The 23,970-nt window shown below is 44.1% G+C and overlaps 1 protein-coding gene across 4 annotated transcripts in view; it reads right to left on the reverse strand.

Annotated features, from left to right (window-relative positions):
• Positions 1-2,254: 2,254 nt before the first annotated feature.
• The window catches only part of dse (dermatan sulfate epimerase), a 32,896-nt gene continuing 11,180 nt past the window's right edge, over positions 2,255-23,970 (reverse strand). For 3 of the 4 annotated variants that reach the window (XM_005457913.4, XM_005457914.4, XM_019346165.2), the window contains 3 exons: positions 9,540-9,779; positions 6,717-6,924; positions 2,255-5,146 (listed from right to left, as the gene is read on the reverse strand). In XM_005457913.4, coding sequence (XP_005457970.1) covers positions 3,400-5,146; positions 6,717-6,924; positions 9,540-9,779 — 2,195 coding nt within the window. In that variant the 3' untranslated portion in view covers positions 2,255-3,399. Of the gene's footprint in view, positions 5,147-5,943; positions 6,090-6,716; positions 6,925-9,539; positions 9,780-23,970 lie in introns of those variants that run through there. The other variant, XM_025899059.1, reaches the window with a different exon arrangement.

Genomic DNA, 23,970 nt, shown 5'->3' on the forward strand with positions numbered 1-23,970 from the left:
GCTTTGCTAGCTAAGCTAGGGTATGTTAGTTGAGAACTTAGCACTGTGTACAGGGAGTGCAGAATTATTAGGCAAGTTGTATTTTTGAGGAATAATTTTATCATTGAACAACAACCATGTTCTCAATGAACCCAAAAAACTCATTAATATCAAAGCTGAATGTTTTTGGAAGTAGTTTTTAGTTTGTTTTTAGTTTTAGCTATTTTAGGGGGATATCTGTGTGTGCAGGTGACTATTACTGTGCATAATTATTAGGCAACTTAACAAAAAACAAATATATACCCATTTCAATTATTTATTTTTACCAGTGAAACCAATATAACATCTCCACATTCACAAATATACATTTCTGACATTCAAAAACAAAACAAAAACAAATCAGCGACCAATATAGCCACCTTTCTTTGCAAGGACACTCAAAAGCCTGCCATCCATGGATTCTGTCAGTGTTTTGATCTGTTCACCATCAACATTGCGTGCAGCAGCAACCACAGCCTCCCAGACACTGTTCAGAGAGGTGTACCGTTTTCCCTCCTTGTAAATCTCACATTTGATGATGGACCACAGGTTCTCAATGGGGTTCAGATCAGGTGAACAAGGAGGCCATGTCATTAGTTTTTCTTCTTTTATACCCTTTTTTGCCAGCCACGCTGTGGAGTACTTGGACGCGTGTGATGGAGCATTGTCCTGCATGAAAATCATGTTTTTCTTGAAGGATGCAGACTTCTTCCTGTACCACTGCTTGAAGAAGGCGTCTTCCAGAAACTGGCAGTAGGACTGGGAGTTGAGCTTGACTCCATCCTCAACCCGAAAAGGCCCCACAAGCTCATCTTTGATGATACCAGCCCAAACCAGTACTCCACCTCCACCTTGCTGGCGTCTGAGTCGGACTGGAGCTCTCTGCCCTTTACCAATCCAGCCACGGGCCCATCCATCTGGCCCATCAAGACTCACTCTCATTTCATCAGTCCATAAAACCTTAGAAAAATCAGTCTTGAGATATTTCTTGGCCCAGTCTTGACGTTTCAGCTTGTGTGTCTTGTTCAGTGGTGGTCGTCTTTCAGTCTTTCTTACCTTGGCCATGTCTCTGAGTATTGCACACCTTGTGCTTTTGGGCACTCCAGTGATGTTGCAGCTCTGAAATATGGCCAAACTGGTGGCAAGTGGCATCTTGGCAGCTGCACGCTTGACTTTTCTCAGTTCACGGGCAGTTATTTTGCGCCTTGGTTTTTCCACACGCTTCTTGCGACCCTGTTGACTATTTTGAATGAAACGCTTGATTATTCGATGATCACGCTTCAGAAGCTTTGCAATTTTAAGACTGCTGCATCCCTCTGCAAGATATCTCACTATTTTTGACTTTTCTGAGCCTGTCAAGTCCTTCTTTTGACCCATTTTGCCAAAGGAAAGAAAGTTGCCTAATAATTATGCACACCTGATATAGGGTGTTGATGTCATTAGACCACACCCCTTCTCATTACAGAGATGCACATCACCTAATATGCTTAATTGGTAGTAGGCTTTCGAGCCTATACAGCTTGGAGTAAGACAACATGCATGAAGAGGATGATGTGGACAAAATACTCATTTGCCTAATAATTCTGCACTCCCTGTATGGTCATGTCACTGGGCCAAACTCTAATGTTACACCAATTTACAACCCTGTCAGCCAACAGTACATGAAAAAATAAGTGATGTAACACATTGAAGTGTTGATCAGCATTTGATTCCACAGCTGTAATGCTGCAGTGGCCATAGTACTGCTCATACTGTAACACGCTTACAGGACACAACACAGCGAATGCAAACTTCTGCATGTTCTAACTTTATTTACAAATGGTAAAAAAAACAGAGAGACCAAAAAATATATTTTTGTTTTAAGATAAAATATATACATTTACAAGTGTTGCTATGAATTGTGTAGAGCAAGACAAATCTCAAGTACAGATGTGGAGATGGCATTGTAGTTGAGAACACCTCAGAGTACTTCACACAGATCTCTAAAGCTCCACAGAAGCTTACTATATTAGAGGTGGTCTCCTCTTATCTTGGCAATTCAAACATTCCTACTTGGAATCACTGCTTTTCCTAAACAGACTCATTACATCCCACAGAATTAAAGCCACTGTTAGAAACAGTCAGAGACTTCAAGAATACCCACATGGAAAAGACAAAACTCTTACAGTAAATGTTTATGTATACTGCATGTCTCATACTATGATTTTTCTGTGAGATGGCAAAAAAACGACTACTGTTTTTTCCCATAAGTGTACACTCATTACCAGAATGCAGTCCTGATCTATAGATCAGTAATCATTAAGTAGCCCTGAGGTAAATGTGTGATTTTGGGCTGTGTAAGTATGGAACTTTAAGATTTATATCACAACATTAAAGTCAACATTCCAAGATTGTTTTGTACACAAAAACGTTCAAATAGAAAAAAATCTTCACATGCTAAAAAGTTGTTTTTATTCAAATAAAACAAATTATTAGAAGTATATGTGGGTGGGGGTGCGGCTTAACGTTTCTGCCAGTGTTTCACAAAGCTGACTCTCTGCCAATCCTGAGTCAGGGAATGTTTCTCAGACAAAAGCAACAAACATTAAATTAGCTCATGCAAATTAATTATCTAACATTCCCATTAACTGTTTTTTATACATATAAAAATTAAAAAAATAAGAGTAAAATCTGGTATAAATTCTGTGCCTAATCGAAACATGGATCCATCCACTGTGGAAATAAGGGAGGAGCTGAAAGTATCTGTTACCGTGGTTACCTTTAGTGCCCTCCCACTGGCACATATATGCTGCTTTATCTTTGTGCTTGAAATGAAAAATAAACACAACACAAACAAACTCTCTATTATTCTGATTCTGTATTTCAAGTTCATTGTTTACCTGAGCAGTCTGAAATCATTACAGCTTTCACCAGACTAGCACTCTAACTTGGCGTTTACAGCTCTACGTGGGTATTGCAGTATGAGATGTTATCGTGAATCTTTGTACCATGATTTCAGTCTTGACTTTGGAATTATTACACACCCGTGAGAATAAAAGCAAGTTGTGATATTACAATAATACAGGTGACAATAATATGCGCTAGAAATCATGAGATTAGGAGCAAAACTTGCCTGACTGATACCAGCTGTAATGTTACAAGATGCTCATACTATGAGATGGAAGCTGGATTTGTGATTTAACTTTGTCTCACAACATCAACACTTTTCTTGTAAAATTAATCTTTGAACATTCCACCTTTTTCCCATTTTTTTTCTTGAAATCTCAGTTCTGTTTTATGGAACAGTGGCCTTACTCCTGTCATAAGACCTGGCTCAGAGTGAGGTGTGAGGTCATTTGAACTGCACACGGATCAGCTGGCGTGCTCAGTACACTCGTGATGTCAGCACTGCGTGTGAGAGCAGGAGGAGTAGAGGTACAGCAGGATGAAGCAGTCGATCAGAAGGATGCTGTAGAAACATCTCTGTGTGTGCAGACTCCGACCCCTCTTAAAGCGAGTCAGCAGCACAGCCAGCAGTAAAAAGAAGATGGCCATGTTCAGGAGGAGGAACAGGCGTATGTAGGAAGCCGTGCTGGGGAAACTGTCGCTTCCTGCTGTGGCGACCATGTGAACTTCCTTGAATTTACGACCCTTAAAAAAGCCCCCCTTTCTGTTCTTGCGGCTGTCTGCGTAATCCACAAAGGCCCGCGTATCTGCATCGCCCTCTTCTGGACTGTCATCGTATGTGCGCTTTGAAGTTCTCTGTCTCTCTTTCTTTTCGTTCACCTCAATCTGTGCAAAAATGTCAGCTAGAGTCTCTGAGAGCTTGTCTCCGAGGTTCACTCTCTTCCCCCCGTTACCTTTGCTCTGTTTTCTGGACATAGCGAACATCTTCTCAATGGCTTCCTCCGTCTTCTTCTTGTCAGTGAACTGGAGGAGGCGCTCTGCTGTCTTTCGGAAGCTGACGGTGTTGAGGACCCGTCCAAGGATGTGCCTCTCCATCTGCTGGAAGACGGGCTTGACGTGTTGGAGATTGTCCTCCATTACGCTGACGTATTCCTCCACTTCCTCCGGAAAGCTGTTAACCTCAGCTGCTTCCTTCTCAAATACGATCTTCTTGTTGTCCAACAGCACCATGGCCAAAAGTGGCTTGCTGGTGACCTCTGCAGTCAACAGGTAAATTGTGTAGATGTGGTCCTTGGTGGCCAGGTAGATATCTACCCTCTCATTATCCCCACGCAGGCTAAAGCTCTGCACATCCACATCTGGTCCAAAGAAAATGTAGGCCATCCTAGTGTGAGGGTACCTCAATGGCATTGTGACATTCACGTAGTTGGAGCCATTATAAGGGTATCCTCGAGGGTAATTCCAGTAGCCTACCACCCCTTTGTTACTGTAGTTTGTGTCGTCCATCCAGAACATCTTATATTTATCCTCCCCGTGTGATATAAATGCTCCATGAACACCATCTACCTTTGTACCTTGGAATGGCAGCTCCGTGTTGTGAAAGAAGGCACTCATGGCACGGACGGGGCTGTCAGGATCCAGGTGGATGTGATCGACAACAAGCAGGAGCTGTGGATGAAGAAGGAGCAGGTTCCTCTGGACATTCCTGATCTTCAGTTCTGGATTGTAAGCGGAACGTCCCTCTCCTCGGATAAAGACCATGCCCTTCCTCTCTATAGCAGCTTCCACTCTCCCCTGAGTGTCAGCAGCTGGCCCCACCTTGTACTTTAACCACTTGGAATCACAGGCTTCTGTAACCTGTCCAGCCCATGGCTTAAAGCAACTCCCTGAGAAGGCTGAACTAAACAAAACTGCATTGTTCAACAAGGTATACTTTGGTCCATAGAGTGCTTCAGTGATGAACGGGACACCGTTGGGCGCAAACGTGAAAGAGTTCTGATCAGGGTGTTCGTGGCCGGCATTAAAGTTCCTCCACCCTTTAATCCACTCTTTGTACTTGTTCTTATGAACGATGTCGAAGATGGCACGTCCCCCCAGCTTCCCTGACTTGAAGGACAGAAAAGAGCTGTTGGTCTTGACGGGTAAAGCGCTTCCATATGTTACCACGCCCCAGTCCTCAAAGTAATGGAGCTTGGGTGTTCCAAAATCTGATGGGGGTTTGGGGACCAGGCCTGGGTCATACCTGCAGAACCAGAGGACAGATATTACTGACCCCAATTCCAAAAAGTTGGGATGCTGTCTAAAATGTAAATAAATTTACCATTTCTGGAAAAATATTTGCAAATTCTCAATCTGGTGATAGCAAAACATCTAAAAAAGCACAGTGAATAATCTCATGTGAAAGTCATTACCGTCGGTGATCTTTGGGCACTTAGGTGACACTGCATTAAAACAGGCATAATTTAATGCAGTGTCACTGGGCTAAGCAACACTTCCAGAAATCATTGTCTGTGAACACAGTTTGCCCTGTCATCACAAATGCAGATTAAATCTCTATCCTAAAAATAAGAAGCTATTTATAAACACGGTCTAGAAATGCCGCCAATTTAAAATGAACTCAGGCAAAGTTGAAATGTAACTTTCATTTTAGGAAACATGGATGCCGCATTGTCCAGACTAAATTGGAGAGGGACTTTCTGGCTTGTTATCAGTGCTCAGTCCAAAAGCATGCATCACTGATGGTATCGGGGTTCATTAGTGCCTATGGCATTCCAGTTTTGCACATCTGCAAATGTACCATCAATGCTGAAAGATACTGACAGCTTTCAGAGCAGCATATGCTCCCATTCAGATAATTTCTTTTTCAAGGAAAAAGATTACATTTCGTCCTAGACATGTTAAATTGAGTATCCGACTCATTACACCATTTAAAAGAACCATCAAGGACTGGGCTGTGGCTGGTGTTATTATCCTAGAGCAGTCATTTTTACTTTAAAATACCACAGCCTTAGAGGGAGTAATCTAAAACACTACTTCCCCGTGGAAGGGAAGTGATCCAAAGGAATACCACTAGTCAAAAAAGTCCAGTTCCTCCAGGTGTCCAGAGACTGTAGGCACCACTTCAACACCACCACTGGCCTACTTTGGTCCCTTTGGGGATCAAGGCCCAAGCTGTTGATCCAAACCTGCAGGGGGCCCAAAGAAAGAAGCCTCAGTGGGATGCCTTAGACGACTGTGGTCAGTTTCCCCAGCAACTGAACAAACACAAGAAGAGTTTTTATGTCTAAGACGGTCTGCATTTGAGTAGGGCCGCATGTCAACTAATTACCCAAGTATGGAAAAATCTGCAAGCCTGTTGCTTTCAAGGGGGAAAGCCACAATACACTTGTTAGGTGCCGGTTAGCACCCAAAGGTCGGTGACCAAGGCTTCCCAGTAGCTCAAATGTTGCAGTGAGAAACAGCTGGTACCAAAACTTTGACAATCAGGATGTCAGGCTGAGTGCTGCCTCGCAGTTCTCTTAGCTAATGCCATGCAGCCACAGTTGGTGCAAGAATAATTTGTGGCGCCTGTCTTAGATGCTCATTGCCAAGAGACTGGCATCTCTCATGGCCAACTGTCCTGTCAAATGGATGATCTTCCAGCCCAATATTGGCAAGTGTAAAATAAAAGGCAACAATTTATCATATTATCCATTTAAATATACATGCAAAATTGACCAAATGACCAAAAAGTGACCCCTGACAAGAAGTACAGAAGTGTAAAGTACTGTCACTAACAAAAAAAAATGATGAAAGTAACCTGAGCAGCTTACCAAATGAACTCTGTGTGGAGAGTACACCATCGCTGGCCTTTTCCAGCTTGCCCCGGCCCTTCCATTACCCTGTTTTGATGAATCAGATCTGCCAGCCAGTTTCCACTGCCATTACGCAACACATAGCGGTCCAAAAAGACCAGCTGGCTCTCTGGCCCGTAGAACCAGTTATAGTTGGAATCTGCAATTGCTACAGTTCGCTGAAATCCTGGTGAGATGGTAAAAACACAAAGAAGACAAAAACACCTTCATATTTCATTTGTAAAGGGTACACATGACAAATAAAATGTTGTACTGAGTGAGTTTGAGGTTTGTCGAGCCGAAAATGTGCAAAAATAGCACTTTAAACACTATGAATTCTTTGCAAATTACAGAACTCAACCACGCAAAGCTCATTATGAAAGGATCTGGCTTGTGATCACAAATGTGTAACAAAAGTGCATCCCCCAACTTAAACCTCTGTGGCCCAGTTCAGCTCCACACTAAATGCAAATTGTTCACACTGTTTTGTTGTCTATAATTACATAAGAAAACTCTTGCTCTCTGTTGTTGAGAGGGTTCTTAGAAACCCATTATAGTAACTACAACATGTAATCACAGTAAATCATTTATCAAACCCAAACACTCGGGAACTTATAGCACAAACACTGTCAAGGTAAGTCTCTTTGGACTGATAAAGGCCATGCTTTCAGTGTTATTTAAACTCGAACCAAAATTAATGTCTTCATTTTATCCTTCGCACAGCAGTACTTAGATTGGTTTTGCATTGGACCATGGGTAGAATTAAATTCCTTGTGTCTGTATAGAAAATAACCTTTCTTCATTTAACTTTAAGTGAACTCCTTTTGTCAGTTACACTGCAAATGAACTGACAATAACGTCTATGAGAATGTTGATCACTTATATTTCAACTGACTGACTCTCTAATCCTATCAACAGTTTTAGAACATATACGCAACCATACAAAATACAAAGATACACAACAATCCTCCACAGTCTTTCAGCAACACCCACTACAACTGACCTTCCACCTTTTTTCATTATTCACCCTCTAGCTTGTACTTCACCCTAGCCTTCATTCTGCTTGGGTGGCATCTGTTTTTAGGTGCCCTCACACTTTCCTGACACAGACAACTCACAATGTCATGTTTGTTAGGATGATAAGAAGGTCTATCCCAACTCAGGAGGTAGCATGGGTCGATCCCTGGCAATGCCAAATGCATGCATTGGAGTAGGTGTGATGGACAGTGCTTAAAGGGATGAAAGCGGGTGTACACTGGTGGATGAGGCTTACAGTAAGCGTTTCGAGTGCCCAGGTAAACACAGAGGTTTGACACTAGTATCAATCCAGGTAACTGGAATATATGGCACTATGTCACAAAAATCATCTCCTTGGATAATGCCTGTCACAGATATATGGAAACTCAACAGCCCAAAAAGTTACTATTTAGTTACTATTTGAAATTTGTAACCAATCAGAATAGGAAGCGTTTTTTTTATAGCTCTCTGAGCTCAGCTGCTCTCATCCACCAGTAGACTCTGTGCTCTGGTGGCGTTTTCATGCAACACATGATAAAAAATAACTGATTAAATAACATAAACACTGCATCTCCATACAAGTAAAGTAAAGTAAACAAATTATACTGCTTGGATTTCTAAATATCATTGTACATGGTAATATACTACGCAAAACTACCCACGCCAACCATCTCCAAACTAAATTTAAGTGTGAGCACATAAATCTTATACGTCATATGAGTTAATGAGAGGAAAGTAAAAAAAAAACACTACTCTGAAATTTTGGATTTAGTCATTTAAAAATCGCACCTCATTAAATTACATGTCAAAATACTACTGACTTATTATAATGTTGTTATCTATTTCAAAATCTGTCTGGAAAAGTAGCAATGGTAAGTAAAACTGCCATTTATATAAAATAGCATATGGACATGCAATTAACATTACAGCACTTGGGATCTCTTCATTTCCATTCAAGACTCAGACTAATACTGGAACTTAAACTGACAGTAACTTCCTTTTATTCCAACTGTCTTCTGACACTTTAGCTTCTTTAAACTGTGAAGCTTCAGCTTGAGCTATTGTTCCAATACACACCAAAAACAGAATACAACATTAAAAACAGTGAAAGATTAAGTAACATTAAACCTCTTATTATTTCATCTCACAAGATCCCAAAAGAAAAACACAGACAGTGTGGGGACAGCGATCATTCAGGCTGCTCCGAGGCCAGTCTGGGAAAATCTGGCCTTGTCTTCCTGTCTGGTAGGAGGAGAAAGCTGCTATTGTGGCTCTGGAGCTCAGGCTCTCCTGGCCAGTGCAATTAGAGGTGCTTTCTGGGTGCAGAATTGCTGCTCAGCTACAATATAGAAACTGTCAGCAATGGGCTGCAAAATGCTCGAGTCTGACCTGGGGGCCCCTCCTCCCACTGCTACCCTCGCCCTGACCTCCAGACAAAACCCCCAGGACACCACAGATCCCCGTATGCCTCAGCACAGCTTTGTCAGACATCCAGAAAGGTAATAACTACACGCATGCATACCCCATATCAGTTCAGAGGAGAGGGTGCTCTCCAGCGGGGCAGCCTGAGGTAATTTTCATGCCTAAGTTAACATAATGAGGCCTTTGGCTGAAAGCGTTCTAGTAGGCATAAGCCAGATGTCTCAGCCACTCATAGCTGAATAAACACTTCCTCACAGGTTACTGACTTTTTATGTGCTTGCCTAAATATAACCATTACAGTAAAAACAAAAACAAAAAAATCACATAATTAATTTTGCTGGCAGCATGTGATGTCACTGTTACCGGGCAGGATGGTCCTGTACAGAAAGGCAAAGTGTTTAAGTAGCCAAGAGTGGTCGAAGTGGCCGATGGCAAAGTGGCGTTGCACCAGGAACATGTACTGGAAGAGAGAGCGGGTGGTGTAAGTCCCATATGCTACTCCTTCATACAGGGAACCGTCGGTCACATCCTGCAGGAGAACCATGGACTTCTCCATGATGGACAGGACCTGCTTGGTCCACAGGTAGGCCTCCTGAAGGTAACCTGGAACACAGGAAGTTCAGATGGTGTCAAAAAATCCAAAACTAAATCTAAATTTCAGTTTCATGAAACACTTTCAGAGTTGACTCTGCCTGTTGATGGATCTCAGGGTGCCATCTAAAGAAAGCTTCCATATTTAGCTGTGGCTACATCACACAGCTATGCTACACTGCACCATATATACTCCTTTAGACATAAACACAGACCAGATCACACACACAGAGTCTACTATGAGAACATGCAGCCACATAAACACTCTAGCCACAGTTCACTGAGGAATCATGGGCTGTCAGCAAACTCTGGCTGACACGCTCCCCACAACACCCCCCTTCTCTGAGACATGGTCCACCCATTGGAGCCATCCCTGAATGGGTTTGGTTTGGTTTGGTTTTGTGCACAGAGCAGGTATTTACAAGTCATCAAACAGGGACACATAGACTACATTTACACAAACAGGACTTAAACAGTGCTTACAAAGTCCAGGAGCCAACTTCAGAGCTGTCTGTCACTTTAAAATAATTAAAGTCCACATCCCGTCATTTCACACATTTAAAAAGAAACTGCGATATAGAAAAGAACATAGATACATTTTTTTATTTGATTTTGCTGTGAAATGAAGAAAGAAAGAAAGAAAGAAAGAAAGGAAGAAAGAAAGAGAGATGTAGCATCAGTTCAGGCAAGCCATTAAGTCAGGCTCTACCACAATCCTGGCAGATCAGCTGATGTCTGTCCCAGCCCACATCAGCTGATATCCTTCTACACATCCAGTTGGCAAATTTCATACAGGAAACAGAGTTTAAGCCGCTTAAGCTTTCCAACAGTCACTGAACATCTGTATTCTGTTTTGCAACCTACTTCCACCCCAACTTCTCAGGGAAGAATCAGGCTTCTTTTTACTACAGTGAGGTACAGAGGTATTAATAATCACAATCCATGTATGACGTGACAGTTAAATGTTGTCCACAGAACATCCAGAAATCGAAAAGATGGTACACCACACAAGTCACTGTACTTGTACACCAACATTAACAAAAAGGGGAAAAAGGCTCTATGAGCATGTGAGCTCATACACATGCACATAGAGTAGCTGTTATAACAGAGTCTAACGCTGTGCACAGCTGACCGACAGAGGGCATGACGCTCTAAGTGCTAGGAACCACAGCTGCCAGCTCAGCCTTCAGAGCACTTTCACTCTGCACTCCAGAGGAATGTGAAGCAACTTTCCACCCAATGCTCCTGGACTCGCCAAGCAATTCTTCAGTCTGTCTGGACAGCCGGTTAGTTTCAGGCGATACGGACCAAAATTAACATCTTGACACAAAAATGATCTTATCCCTGACAACAATATCTGAGATGTCACAAGGACATGTTCTTTTTGAACGGACGGAACAATAAATACTCGTCTAAAAGCAAGCAACAGAATGGTGGTTGCCTCGCAGCAACACTTTTCTTTTTTTCAGCCTGGTGGTGATCTGGGTTCTTTGAATCTGAAGAGGGAAGAGGAATAAACACGAGAAAAATCCCCTTAAACATCAAAAATGCAGACATTAGCACTTACAGCAACCCTATCAAATATTTGTGTATAGGTGAATATCGCTCACAATCTTGAGTGCATCACTTCATGCATCACCCCCCAGAAGACAAAAAAATAAACATGACTGAGCCTTTAAGCTGTGACATTTGAATGAATATTAAATTGATTTGGTTGCAGTTTTTTTAACAGAGCTGTGTAATTGTGTTTTTCATGTGGCTAGCTACTGAACAAATGAAGTAGTTCCAGTGCTTAAACAAAGTTTAAGCAAAGAAGAGATTATTGTTCCATGTTTTTCACATAAAAGCTCAAATGTCTATAAATAAATTTGGTATAACTCAAGCCACTCTTCTGTTGTTTGTTTAATACATGTTTATTTTGAAAAAAAATGTCTGTGTAAGCAGATCTGCCTCTTGTTATACTGATTAAAATTCTTTGAACCTGTGTGTCAAATAAATAATAAAATGACTTTTGGCCAGTTTTGACATCTGACCTGTAGGAATGGGCGTACACTGCTACAATGAAAACATCTTTAACTCATTCTCAAACTGGCAGCAGTGTGCTTTTGTCAGATAACCTATGAATTAAAAATATAGTACGTATTTTTTGGCAGCGATAAATGAAAAGCTTTCAGTTATTCAGAGCCAGGACTGAATTTAATGCCATGCCTAAATTAAGCTTGAATTAAGCACAACGTTAGACATGACGCCTGAATGAAACTGCTAAAAAAGAATCTTAAATAAAGCAGATTTTTTGGATCACTGAAAATCGATCATGTGTTGGCAAACTATTAGGAAGCAAAGTTCTTCACCCCCTGTTAGTTTTTAAACTCACATCTTTGCATGAGGTTGCTTGTAAATCGCACTTTAAGCAAATTAAATATGTCATAAACAAAGCACCCAAGCTGAGGTAAACACAGTGTATTTCCTCAGTAATGCAGAGCTGGAGCAAAGTCATTTTTTTGCAGTAAAATGAAACCAAGCTGTTAAGAGATTTTTACATTTACTTACTTTGATAACTTTTATTTTGCTTAAGTATAATTTCTTGTGAGAACATGATGTGCCTGCAACCTACAGATTAAGGAACAGAAGCATGCGTGAGGAAGTTACAAAGTAACACACTCTCAGGCAGAGACAGTTCCAACCTGAAGCTGATATGACAAAAGATACTAGTTCCTCTTGTCTTATGGATAACGGCCACTCATGCGATAACCATATCTAGAGATGTTTTTCTATTACGTATGCTCCACCTAGAGATGCTGTGTAATCTATTCTCTGCTATAAAATAAAGAACGGACTGAGGCTCTGCGCGACTTGCCTGTGTCTTGCCACGCAGTAAGCCTCGCCCATGTACATGCCATAAATTGAGTTTGTGTTTCTTGCTTCTCTAAGGTTTTTTTCCTTTGACACAAGCAAAACAAGGTCAGGTTGCAACCTTCCTGAGAAGTCACAGGACTGTGTGCTTATTGGTAACCTTCATGAAAAAAAGAGCAGAAATAAAACCAGTGTGACCACAGCTAGGGCTGCTCGATTATGGCAAAAATGATAATCACGATTATTTTCACTGAAATTGAGATCTCGATTATTTGACGATATTTATTTAACAATAACAATGTATTGAATAATGGCTTTAAAGATGGTCAAAAAATAATATAAAATAGTGTGCAAATACTGATTATAGTGCAAATGTTTGCAATATAAAAAATAAATGAAAAATGTAAACATCTATGTTTAGTGAACTTCAAAATACTGCACAATATTTGATCCACCTCTGACTCCGCGAACCCATAAAGTTTCCACCAATGTTCCCTCTAATTTTTCATGTGTCTGAGCGAACACACAAACTCCCTGAGCGATCCCTTGGACCACTGTGAGCGACATCAGACGTGTGCACTGTGGTCACGCCAGCATCTAATCCATCCAAGTTACATGGTTTATTAAAATAATCAAATTACAGCATTTACATTTATGTTAGACTACTTTTAATTAACTGCTTTAGCCCACTTACAATGAAAATTTAAAAAAATCTTGTTCATGACCTGTGTAGTATGTTAACACTATTGGAAGTAAAAATAACTTTAACTCCAATTTTGAAAACACAACTTTCTTTCTTCTTTTTTTTTTTTTTTCATAAAGCTCTGACTTGTATTATGAGTATGAGTCTGTGGTCTGGGAGAGAGTCCTGTAACTCTCTGTCTGCCAAATACAGTATATAATGACCAATGTTGGGCAATTAATTATATAGTTCTTCAAAAAAGTAACTCAGTTTGGCAAACAACAAAGTTTTTTGCAGCTATTTATTTTTTTTAATGCAGCCAAGGCTTCAAACTATTTACAGAACAATCTTGAGGTTACTCTATTCCGTAACCCCCGTTCTCTGATAACATGAGTGAGGTGTCTCACTATGGGGAACGCTCTCTCAGCGTTGTCCTCAGAAGCCTCTATATCATTACTCCAGCCAGCATTGGCTGGCAGTCGTGACGCCAGCGTCAGGGAGGGGCCACCCTCCTCCCTATAAAAGGGTGTGACGCAGCGTCACCCGTCATTCAAGATAAGCTCACCTCTTCCTCGCTTCGTGCAAGGAGGGTGATCTGGTGAGACACCTCACTCATGTTATCAGAGAACGGGGGTTACGGAATAGAGTAACCTCAAGTTCTCTTTCAAACATTCGTTTCGGTGTCTCACTATGGGGATATGCAGACTCCCGTATTGCCAGATAAGCCCATCTGAACGACTGACTGCCAACTTAGGAGGTCTCGTGGGGACCCACACTTAACACAGTGTGGGCTAGAGATGGTGCAGTGACATCCAACCTGTAAAACCTTGCAAAGGTCAGAGGTGAAGCCCAGCTCGCCGCTGCACATATCTCTTCTATAGAGACACCCCTAAAAAGGGCCCAAGAGGTTGCCATCCCTCTAGCAGAATGAGCACGAAGTCCCCCCGGGGGGGGGACAGACCCGTGCTTGAATAAGCCAATTGGATCGCCCCAACAATCCAGTGGGAAATGCGTTGTTTGCTAACAGGCTTGCCAAGATGTGGTTTAGCCCAGGAAACAAACAGCTGATCCGACCTCCTGAAAGCCTTTGTTCTCTCTATATAGGTACGTAAAGCCCTAACTGGACAGAGAGCATGTAGGCGCTCCTGTTCAGGGGCGGAGAAAGGAGGAGGGCAAAAAGCTTCCAGCTCCAATGGGGTGCATTGGAGATAAGGATTTTTGGGCACAAAGGCCGGATTTGGCCTGAGTGTGACTCTAGAGTTATCCCGTGTGAATCGGGTGCACTCTTTGTGTATTGACAGCGCATGAATATCACTGACACGCTTCGCAGATGCGAGAGCCAGGAGCAATGCAGTCTTCAAAGACAGGATTTTTATTTCCACCTGGTCTAGTGGCTCAAATGGTGGCTGTGAAACTGCCCCCAGCACCAGGGATAAATCCCACGTGGGAACGAGAGGTTTAGACACCGGGTGGAGCCGTCGTGCCCCTTTCATGAAACGGCAGACTAGCGGGTGATGGCTCACTGGGCCATCCACGAAGCCCACATGGCAGGCTGAAATGGCTGCTAGATATACTTTAATCGTGGAAAAGGCCTTTCCTTTATCTAACAGTTCTTGGAGAAAGGAGAGAATTGTTTTCACAGAGCACTGAAAGGAGCGAGTGTGAGACTTTCCACACCATTCCTCAAATACCCTCCACTTGTTCTCATACAATGATCTTGTGGAGGGGCTCTAGCACTCTGAATAGTGGCTATAACACCCTGGGGGAGTCCTGCCGTACTCAGATTCAACCTCTCACGGGCCAAGCCCACAGGGTGAGGCGCTCGGGGTGAGGGTGAAAAATCTCCCCCCTGGCTTGGGAGACTAGGTCTCGACGGAGAGGGAGAGGCCAAGGTTCGCTCCACAAGAGGGGCATAATCTCCGCTAACCAATGGGACCTCGTCCACCTTGGGGCGATCAATATCACTGTCAGCCCTCTCTCTCTCACTCTAGTTAGAGTGGGAGAAATTAAGGCCAGTGGAGGGAACGCAAAAAGCAGAGCATGTGGCCAGTTGTGAGCTAATGCGTCTACCCCTAGCGGAGCCTCCTGGTCCTTCAGGGAGAAATACAGTGGACACTGAGCGTTCTCCCTCGAGGCAAACAGATCGACCTGTGGGTGGCCAAAGCGGGTCCAGATTTGGGTCACCACATGTGGGTGCAGGGTCCAGTCCCCGTACTGCGGGTTTCCCCTGGACATTAAGTCTGCTCCCAAGTTCAGAGCTCCTGGAATGTGAGTAGCTCTCAGTGATGCAACTCATCGCTGAAATTCCCTCATATGCGGTCTGCCTAGTGGAATGACCACCAGTGAAGACGCCATTAATCCCAGCATCTGCAGGCATTTTCTGAATGGGAGATATCTTCCCACCTGAAAAATGCCGGCATGTGATAGCATTTTTTTTTTTCTTTTTACTCTTTCCACAGAGAGACACGCACTGTATGAGGCGGAGTTTAGAGCTATTCCTATGAAAGAGATGGCCTGAACTGGCTGCAGGACACTCTTTTCGTAGTTTATGGTGAAACCCAGAGCCATCAGATGATCCACTGCCAACCTGGTGTACTCTCTTCCCATTATTTCTGACTCTGATAGCAGCAGCCAATCGTCTATGTACGTTGCTATGCGGATGCCCCGCCTCTTCAGTGGGGCTATGGCTGCCTCTGTGCACTTCACAAATACCCGCGGGCTCAGTGAGAGACCAAACGGCGGGACCTGGTACTCGTACATTCTGCCCTGAAACGCAAAGCGCAGGAATTTTCTGTGAAGCGGATAAATAGGGATGCGAAAATATGCGTCCTTCAGGTCTATTGATGTAAACCAATCGCCTGGGCGCACGACATGCAGCAGAGTGGAGGTCGTCAACATTCTGAATTTGTATGACCTCAGATGCTGATTCAGAGCCCGTAGGTCCAGTATCGGACGCAGTCCCCCTCCCTTCTTGGGCACGAGAAAATACTTCGAGTAAAAGCCGCATTGGCTCTGCTCCTGGGGTATTTCTCGTACTGCTCCCTTTGATAGCAAGGTAGTTATTTCTTCTTGCAGGATCCTGGCTGATTCGCCTTTTGCAAGAGAGAAAATCACTCTGTGAAATCTGGGAGGGGTGGTTGCGAATTGCAAACGATAGCCTCGCGCTAATGTCCTCACAACCCATTCTGGCGCAGCGAGAGCTCGCCATCTCCCTATTCTTGCTGACAGCGGCCCCAAAGACAGGCACTCCACAGTAGACGGAGCTTTGGCTCCCTCTTGTGGCGGAAACTGGTCCTGCAGGCCAGACCCGACTGCGCATGCGCGGGCGGCGCGCGCTTGACCAGCGCTCATGGGGCCGGACACCACTGAGGGAACCAACCCCGGTGGTGTCTGGGTGCATTATGTTTTTCAACATACTTTCTGTGTTTTCCACACATTTTTCCCGTGCCCTTGGCAACATGCCTGGATGCAGCGGGTGGGTTTTTAATAAACAGTGTTTTTGTGAGACTGTGACATGCTTGATTCAGCTGAACAGCGTCTCGTCGTCTCTTTGTTGAAATGCGCTCTGTGGGATCCAACTCGAGTCCCAGGCGCTGAAAGGTGGAGACAGAACACACTTCTCTGAACGGGCTCCGGAACTGAGCCCTGGAGTGAACTTGGAGCCCGGGCTGATCCGGCTCCGATCTCCCCGTGGGTGATGTTAGGCAGCCCGCTTCTTCTTGCGGTCCGACTGCTTGGCTGGTGGTGGGGCACCCTGAGCGGCAGCAGGTGGGGCATGTTTCCTGGGCCAGTGGGTCTTAGGGTTCTCCGAACCTAGGGGACCCTGGGCTGCGACCTGCGGGGCTGGGCGGCGAGGGATTTTAAATGTCGGCACGCCGGCTGGACGGCTGGTGACCTGAGCGAACGTGCGGCGACTGGGTGGAGGCGGGGGCGCATCCTGGGTCTTCCTAGGGAGACACAGCTGCAGGGCCTCTCCCTCTTTCTTTTTCTCCTCGCACAGTCTTTGCATGGTGGCAACGGCGGTCCCGAAAAGGCCAGCGGGGTCGATGCTTTCATCCAGAATGTCACGTCTTTCTCTGTCCGAAAGCCCCGACAAGTTCAGCCATCTTGCCCTCTCCTGTAGGACGATGATGCTGAGAGCTCTGCCCGCCGCTTGTACTGCTGCTCTAGTGAGGTGGAGACACTGGTCCGTAACGACGCCCAGCTCTTCCCACAGCTCGCTAGCATCCGGGTTCGCAGCAGTCTGGTCCTGGAGCTCCGCCGAGTAGGCTAGCAGGAGCGATGAGGCGTTCAATGCCCTCACGGTGGTGGCAACTGATTTATACGCCTTGTCAGCCAGGGAGGACTGCAGGCGTTCGGCCTTGGAGGGCAGGGACGGACCAGATGACATGGAAAGTTTCTGGTTTGGGTGGAGATGAGAGGCCACCAGATTCTCCACTGTGGGAATTTGATAGATGCCCTTCTCCTTCATTCCAGCGCAGTCAAACGCCGCCGCTCCCTGCACGGGGTTGGGTGACGAAAATGGCTTTGCCCAGCAGCGTGTGACCTCGTCCACGCATTCGGGGAAAAGCAGCAGTACCTGCTTAGTAGTGCGCTCTGCTTTGGGGAGCCTTTTACCCTCGTATCGTGAGGTGGAGGTCTCCGTTGTCACCGCGGGCCATGGGATTGCCAGCTTTTCAGCTGCCTGTTTTGCAACGTCAAATAGCTCCATGCCGCGGGACTGTGTGCCGGGGTTATCACAATCGGCCCCTTGTGTCGCAGAATTCCGACCAGAGGGGGCAAAGAAAACGTCGTCATCCTCGTCCGAGACGAGATGTTCCGACGCTCCCTCGGAGGATTCGCTGAGTAGCTCGTCATTAGCCTCGAGGGAATCAGACAACATAGCTTCGCAGCTGACCTCGGCATCATCCACCAGCGGGAGGACGATATCCATCTCGTCGCCCCAGCTGGTGCCTGGTGTGGCTGACTCAATGTGCTCCATCGGTGGGACGATTGGAGACAGCATTGGGTCCTTCTTCGACAGGCTAGCCTGACGGGCTAGCCTTCGGCGAAGGCTTTTTAGGGTGAAGCGAGCGCAGTGTTCGCATGAACCCGGTGTGGAAATAGCCGCTTGGGCGTGTTGCAGCCCGAGGCACATCACACACGCGTCATGTGTATCTGAACCTGAGATTTTGCAACCGCAGGGGCAAATTCTGGGCAGCGGTTTGCAGTCTGCCATATTAAAGGAAGCTTGGTGTAGCTAGCTTGGAATGGCTGGACGGCTAACGCTGATCTTTTTTCTTCTCTCGGTCGGGTAGCTATGGTGAGCTAGTATGACCTAGCTAGTGTGGTGGCTAGCGCTTGTGCTACTTGGCTTGGTGACCGTGTGTAGCAAAGACAGTTAGCTTGGTCAGCTAGCTGTTGTGCTAGGTGCGTGGTGGCAGCTAACACACTCTCCGACCTGGCTCTGTGGTGAAGAGCAGGCGACTCGAAACGCGAACCGTGCTAGCGCCCGGTGACCAAGGTGTTAGCTTGCTCGCGTGGACAGTTAAGCTAGCACTCACGTTCACAGTCAGGAGAGATGAGGTTTCTAAGAAGCGAGAAGAGGAAATTGAATGACGGGTGACGCTGCGTCACACCCTTTTATAGGGAGGAGGGTGGCCCCTCCCTGACGCTGGCGTCACGACTGCCAGCCAATGCTGGCTGGAGTAATGATATAGAGGCTTCTGAGGACAACGCTGAGAGAGCGTTCCCCATAGTGAGACACCGAAACGAATGTTTGAAAGAGAACAGCTGTTCTGCATCAAATCTGATGCCACACAAATTATTTGTGCCACTCCAAAAACTAATTTCTGTCCACTATGAGATAAAGGAGAACAACAGCCTGATTCCTGCAGGCCTGACAACAGGAGATATATCACTCCTGTAACACCTGTAACATTCAGCAGCCGCCTCATTGTTCTGACACACACAACAAAACTATTGACTACACACTACACACGATTTGCGCTAAACGTCTCAAATCTCTCACATCTCAGAACACCGCCGTCACTCCTAAAACTTCCCCCCGTTTCTTAACAACTAGATGCCACGTTGCCATATCATTTTTTGATTGGTCGACATGGTACTTTTTTCGACCAATAGGAAAGGGTGGGGGGTTTTTTGGTTTTGTGTTTGCTCACAGGCGGAGAGTGCTTTCGAGCGTTTTCCTTATAAAACGCCGTTTTTACCGTTTCTTCCCGCAGTAAATATAAATAACGATAGTATTCAGGAAGAAAACCAAACATTGCATATATTTTTATCATAACTCTGGTTTTACGTTGCCTATCAACACAATTTAAAAACTGGTATAAAGTCCACACTTTTTCCGTCAATTGTTCCGTCTGTCCTGCTCACATCTCCAATGGTTGTACACGTTGTCATTAATGTGGCTTCACTGCACATCAGCCACGCCGCTTTGCTAGCTAAAACACCGGTGTCGGCACATAAGGATGCTGTCATAGCCTGTCAACGACGTTGATTGGCTGCGTATATACGAATGTGAATCGTATTATTGGCTGGACTATAGGATAAGGTGGCATCGTTCTAATCCCATACAGGAGCAGCCAGTCACTTACTGACTAACACTGCAAAACAGAATTGTTAAAGTTTTAATTTTAATTTCAATTCAGGTTAGTTTTTTTTTGTGCGCAACGCAGATTTTCTGTGCGCAGAGACCGTGCCAGCAGTGCGCAATTGCGCACGTGCGCAGCTTAGAGAGAACATTGGTTTCCACACCACTGAAGTCGTTTTACCTCTCTTTTCAACCAACGGCATTCTTTCTTCAGCAGCCATTATCCTCTCCTCTCCAAATAACTTCTGCTTAGCTTTCCGAGCTTCCCTCGGGTCCTCTTGTGACGCGTGGTCGAAACGCAGAGAGGTGCGCTCGATTTGCCACACGGAGCAGCGCGAGAGTAAAGCACGAGGGAGGTGCTAATAATCGGCTCAGTCATTTTTAATGATCGTTGAAAGCCCAGATCGTAATCTAGATTAAAATTCGATTAATTGAGCAGCCCTAACCACAGCGGTTCTCGGCAATTGAGCTGGAATTTAGTTTACATCAGGACTAAATCTTAAACGCCAGAAAACCCTTTGAGAACGTCTTGATGTCCTTCCTCTTCTGCTTCACTATGGGCTCAAAATGTGGTCATAAATATTTTGTACTTGTAAATCAGTTTTGTACTTGTAAATCAGGATTTGTATGTGTAAAAAGAATTTGTGCGTGCGTAAAAAAGATTTGTATGTGTAAAAAAGATTTGTGTGTGGACTTAGCCAAAAAGCCCCCTGCAAGTTACAAGTACGAATTTTGACCCTATTTTTCTTCCTTTCATCTGATTGGTCAATGTCATGTCAATCACAAATGTAACAATCCAATCAGAGAACAGATGGGTTTGGCTGTCGGAGGGGCACTTTTTTGAACTGCAGGTCCTTGAAGGGTAATACAGTTTGAAGCTGGAGGATCTCTATATAAATATCCGATAGCAGCTAGGTCCCCTTACTTTCAGCAGCTGTTGAAAGGATAAAATTGTGGTATGTCAGTGGTTAGAAATACCATTATTACTTTAGGATTAGTTTAACACAAAGTCAGGGCTGACCCGGGACCATTGCTGTGAGTCACAGTGCGCAGCATAAAGGTCCTTTCACATCAGATGCAGGATGTGCTGCTAATGCTAACTGCTAACTAAAAGCAAAGGATCCAGAATTTGTTGCGCTGGCTCCTGGGCTCTGTGGGTTTTTGCAGCAGCTCTACCTGTACTAGATGCACCTGCTCCTTGTCGTTTCTATCTCTGACTTTATGTCCTCTACAACAGTTTCTGGGTTTTTTTTGCTAGTTCTTCAAATGTTCAATAAAAACATGTATGCTAATTCATAACGAAGAAAGCTTTGTAATGAAGACTGTCATTTCCAAAACACTGCCCCCCCCGCGGTCCGCAGCGCTGTTGAAAAGGCTGTGGAAGTCCCTGTATAAAGCACGTAGACCTGTGACACAAAAATCACCAAACTCGGACGACCACAGACTATTTTCCTTCGTGGTGATGAAGGAAAACGCTGGGTTGGCATGTAAAAGGGCGTTTATTCCCTTCAAGGACCTGCAGTTCAAAAAAGTGCCCCTCCGACAGCCAAACCCATCTGTTCTCTGATTGGATTGTTACATTTGTGATTGACATGACATTGACCAATCAGATGACAGGAAGAAAAATAGGGTCAAAATTCGTACTTGTAACTTGCAGGGGTTTTTTTGGCTAAGTCCACACACAAATCTTTTTTACACATACAAATCTTTTTTTACACACACACAAATTCTTTTTACACATACAAATCTTTTTTACGCACGCACAAATTCTTTTTACACATACAAATCTTTTTTACACACACACAAATCTTTTTTACGCACGCACAAATTCTTTTTACGCACGCACAAATTCTTTTTACACATACAAATCCTGATTTACAAGTACAAAACTGATTTACAAATACAAAATATTTATGACCACATTTTGAGCCCATAAAAGAGTTTTTATGCAAAATCACCATCAGATTTATGACATGAACACACAGGACAAATTTGTTCTTACTGTATGATTTGCGTATGATAGGGAACAGGACTAATTTCAAATCAACCACAGCCCATTTCTCTAAATAAGGATGGCTATAAAAGGAAATACATTTGCACTGAAGAAAATAAAAAGAACCCTAGGTTTCTCTGCAGCACTGTAGCCAGGCTGATAAAAAAAAAAAAAAATAGTTGGGCCAAGTATTCCTTTAACCTTAACTAGTAACTAGTAAAGACTTTGTGAATCTCTTCAAAACTAAAATTTTAACCACTAGATAAGAAGTTACTCATAACCATCTCACATACGTAACATTATCTACAGCTACTTTCAGTAGCATTAATCGATTGGAGACTCTTTTTCTCCAACTGAGCTTTCTGAGTTAACTTCAGTAATTACTTCCTCCAAACCATCAACGTGTCTTTTACACCCCATTCCTACAAGACTGCTCTGAGAAGTCCTACCATTAATTAATGATTTAATCTTTAATAATCAGCTATGTACCACAGGCCTTCAAGCTGGCAGTTAAATTGGTAGTTAAATTGTAACATGAAAAGCCATCACTTGACCCAGCTTTCTTAGTTAATTATAAGCTATAATATTTTATTACAGTGATTACAGCATGCCGTAGGTGTTAAAGGTACTGCAGTGCTAATAGAATCCAGTTTGTTCTTGTAAATGTAAACTTAGGTTAAATATGGAATTCCACAGGATTCTGTACAAGGAACAATTCTGTTTACATTATACATGCTTCCCTTAGGCAGTATCTTTAGAAGGCATAGTTTACATTTTCACTCCTATGCAAATGATACCCAGCTTTATCCATCCATGAAGCCAGATAACACACATCAATTAGTTAAACTGCAAGAATGTCTTAAAGACATAAAGACCTGGATGAGCTCTAATTTCCTGCTTCTAAAGTCAGATAAAACTGACTAGGATGTTCTAAAAACTCCCTGAAAAGCCTTAAATTGGTTCAAAATGCTGTAGCAAGAATTCTGACAGGGACTAGAAATAAAGAGCATATTTCTTCCATACTGGCTTCTCTTCATTGGTTCTCTATTTATCCAGAATCAAATTTAAATTCCTCTCATCATGTACAAGGTCTTGAATAATCAGGCTCCATCTTCTCTTAAAGACGTCATGGATGTCATCGTATCAGGCTGCTAGTTTATTTGTGGTTTCTAGGATATTTAAATGTAGAATGGGAGGCAGAGCCTTCAGTTTTCAGGCCCCTGTTCTGTGGAACCAGCTCCCAGTTTGGATTCAGGAGACACCCTGTCTACATCTAAGATTAGGCTTTAAACTTTCCTTTATGGTAAAGTGTACAGATATGGCTGGGTCAGGTGACCATGAATCCTCCATCCTCCCAAGTGATTGTTTTTGTTTTTTGGGGGGGGGGAGGGCAGGTTTCACTCACTAAGTGTTTATGCACCTCTCTGCATATAATCATTAGTAATTATTAATCTGGCCAGCACGGTGGCACGGTGGTTAGCACTGTTGCCGCACAGCAAGACGGTCCTGAGTTCAATTCCACCATCAGGCCGGGGTCTTTCTGTGTGGAGCTTGCATGTTCTCCCCGTGTTTGCGTGGATTCCCTCCGGGTAGCCCGGCTTCCTCCCACAGTCCAAAGACATGTAGTTTGTGGGGATAGGTTAATTGATTAATCCAAATTGCCCATAGGTGTGAACGTGAGCGCGAATGGTTGTGTCTGTCTATGTGTTAGCCCTGCGACAGACTGGCGACCTGTCCAGGGTGTACCCCGCCTCTTGCCCTGTGACAGCTGGGATAGGCTCCAGCACCCCCCGTGACCCTGAAAAGGATAAGTGGAAGCGGATGGATAATTATTAATCTCTGGCTCTCTTCCACAGTGTGTCTTTATCCCGTCTTCCTCTTACTGAGCCTGGTTCTGCCAGAAGTTTCTTCTTGTAAAAACTGAGCTTTGCCTTCCCACTCTCACCAAGCACTTGCTCATATGGGGTTTTCTATGCTTTATTATAGAGCCTTTTTGGAGTAAGCGGAGAAAGTGACGACAATATCGTAAGACAGAATCCTGTACTGCTAGGACAGGAAGAAAGGAAAAAGCAAAACTGGAGAA

The sequence above is a fragment of the Oreochromis niloticus genome, linkage group LG15 (genome assembly GCF_001858045.2).
Source record: "Oreochromis niloticus isolate F11D_XX linkage group LG15, O_niloticus_UMD_NMBU, whole genome shotgun sequence".
Classification (NCBI taxonomy): Eukaryota; Metazoa; Chordata; class Actinopteri; order Cichliformes; family Cichlidae; genus Oreochromis; species Oreochromis niloticus.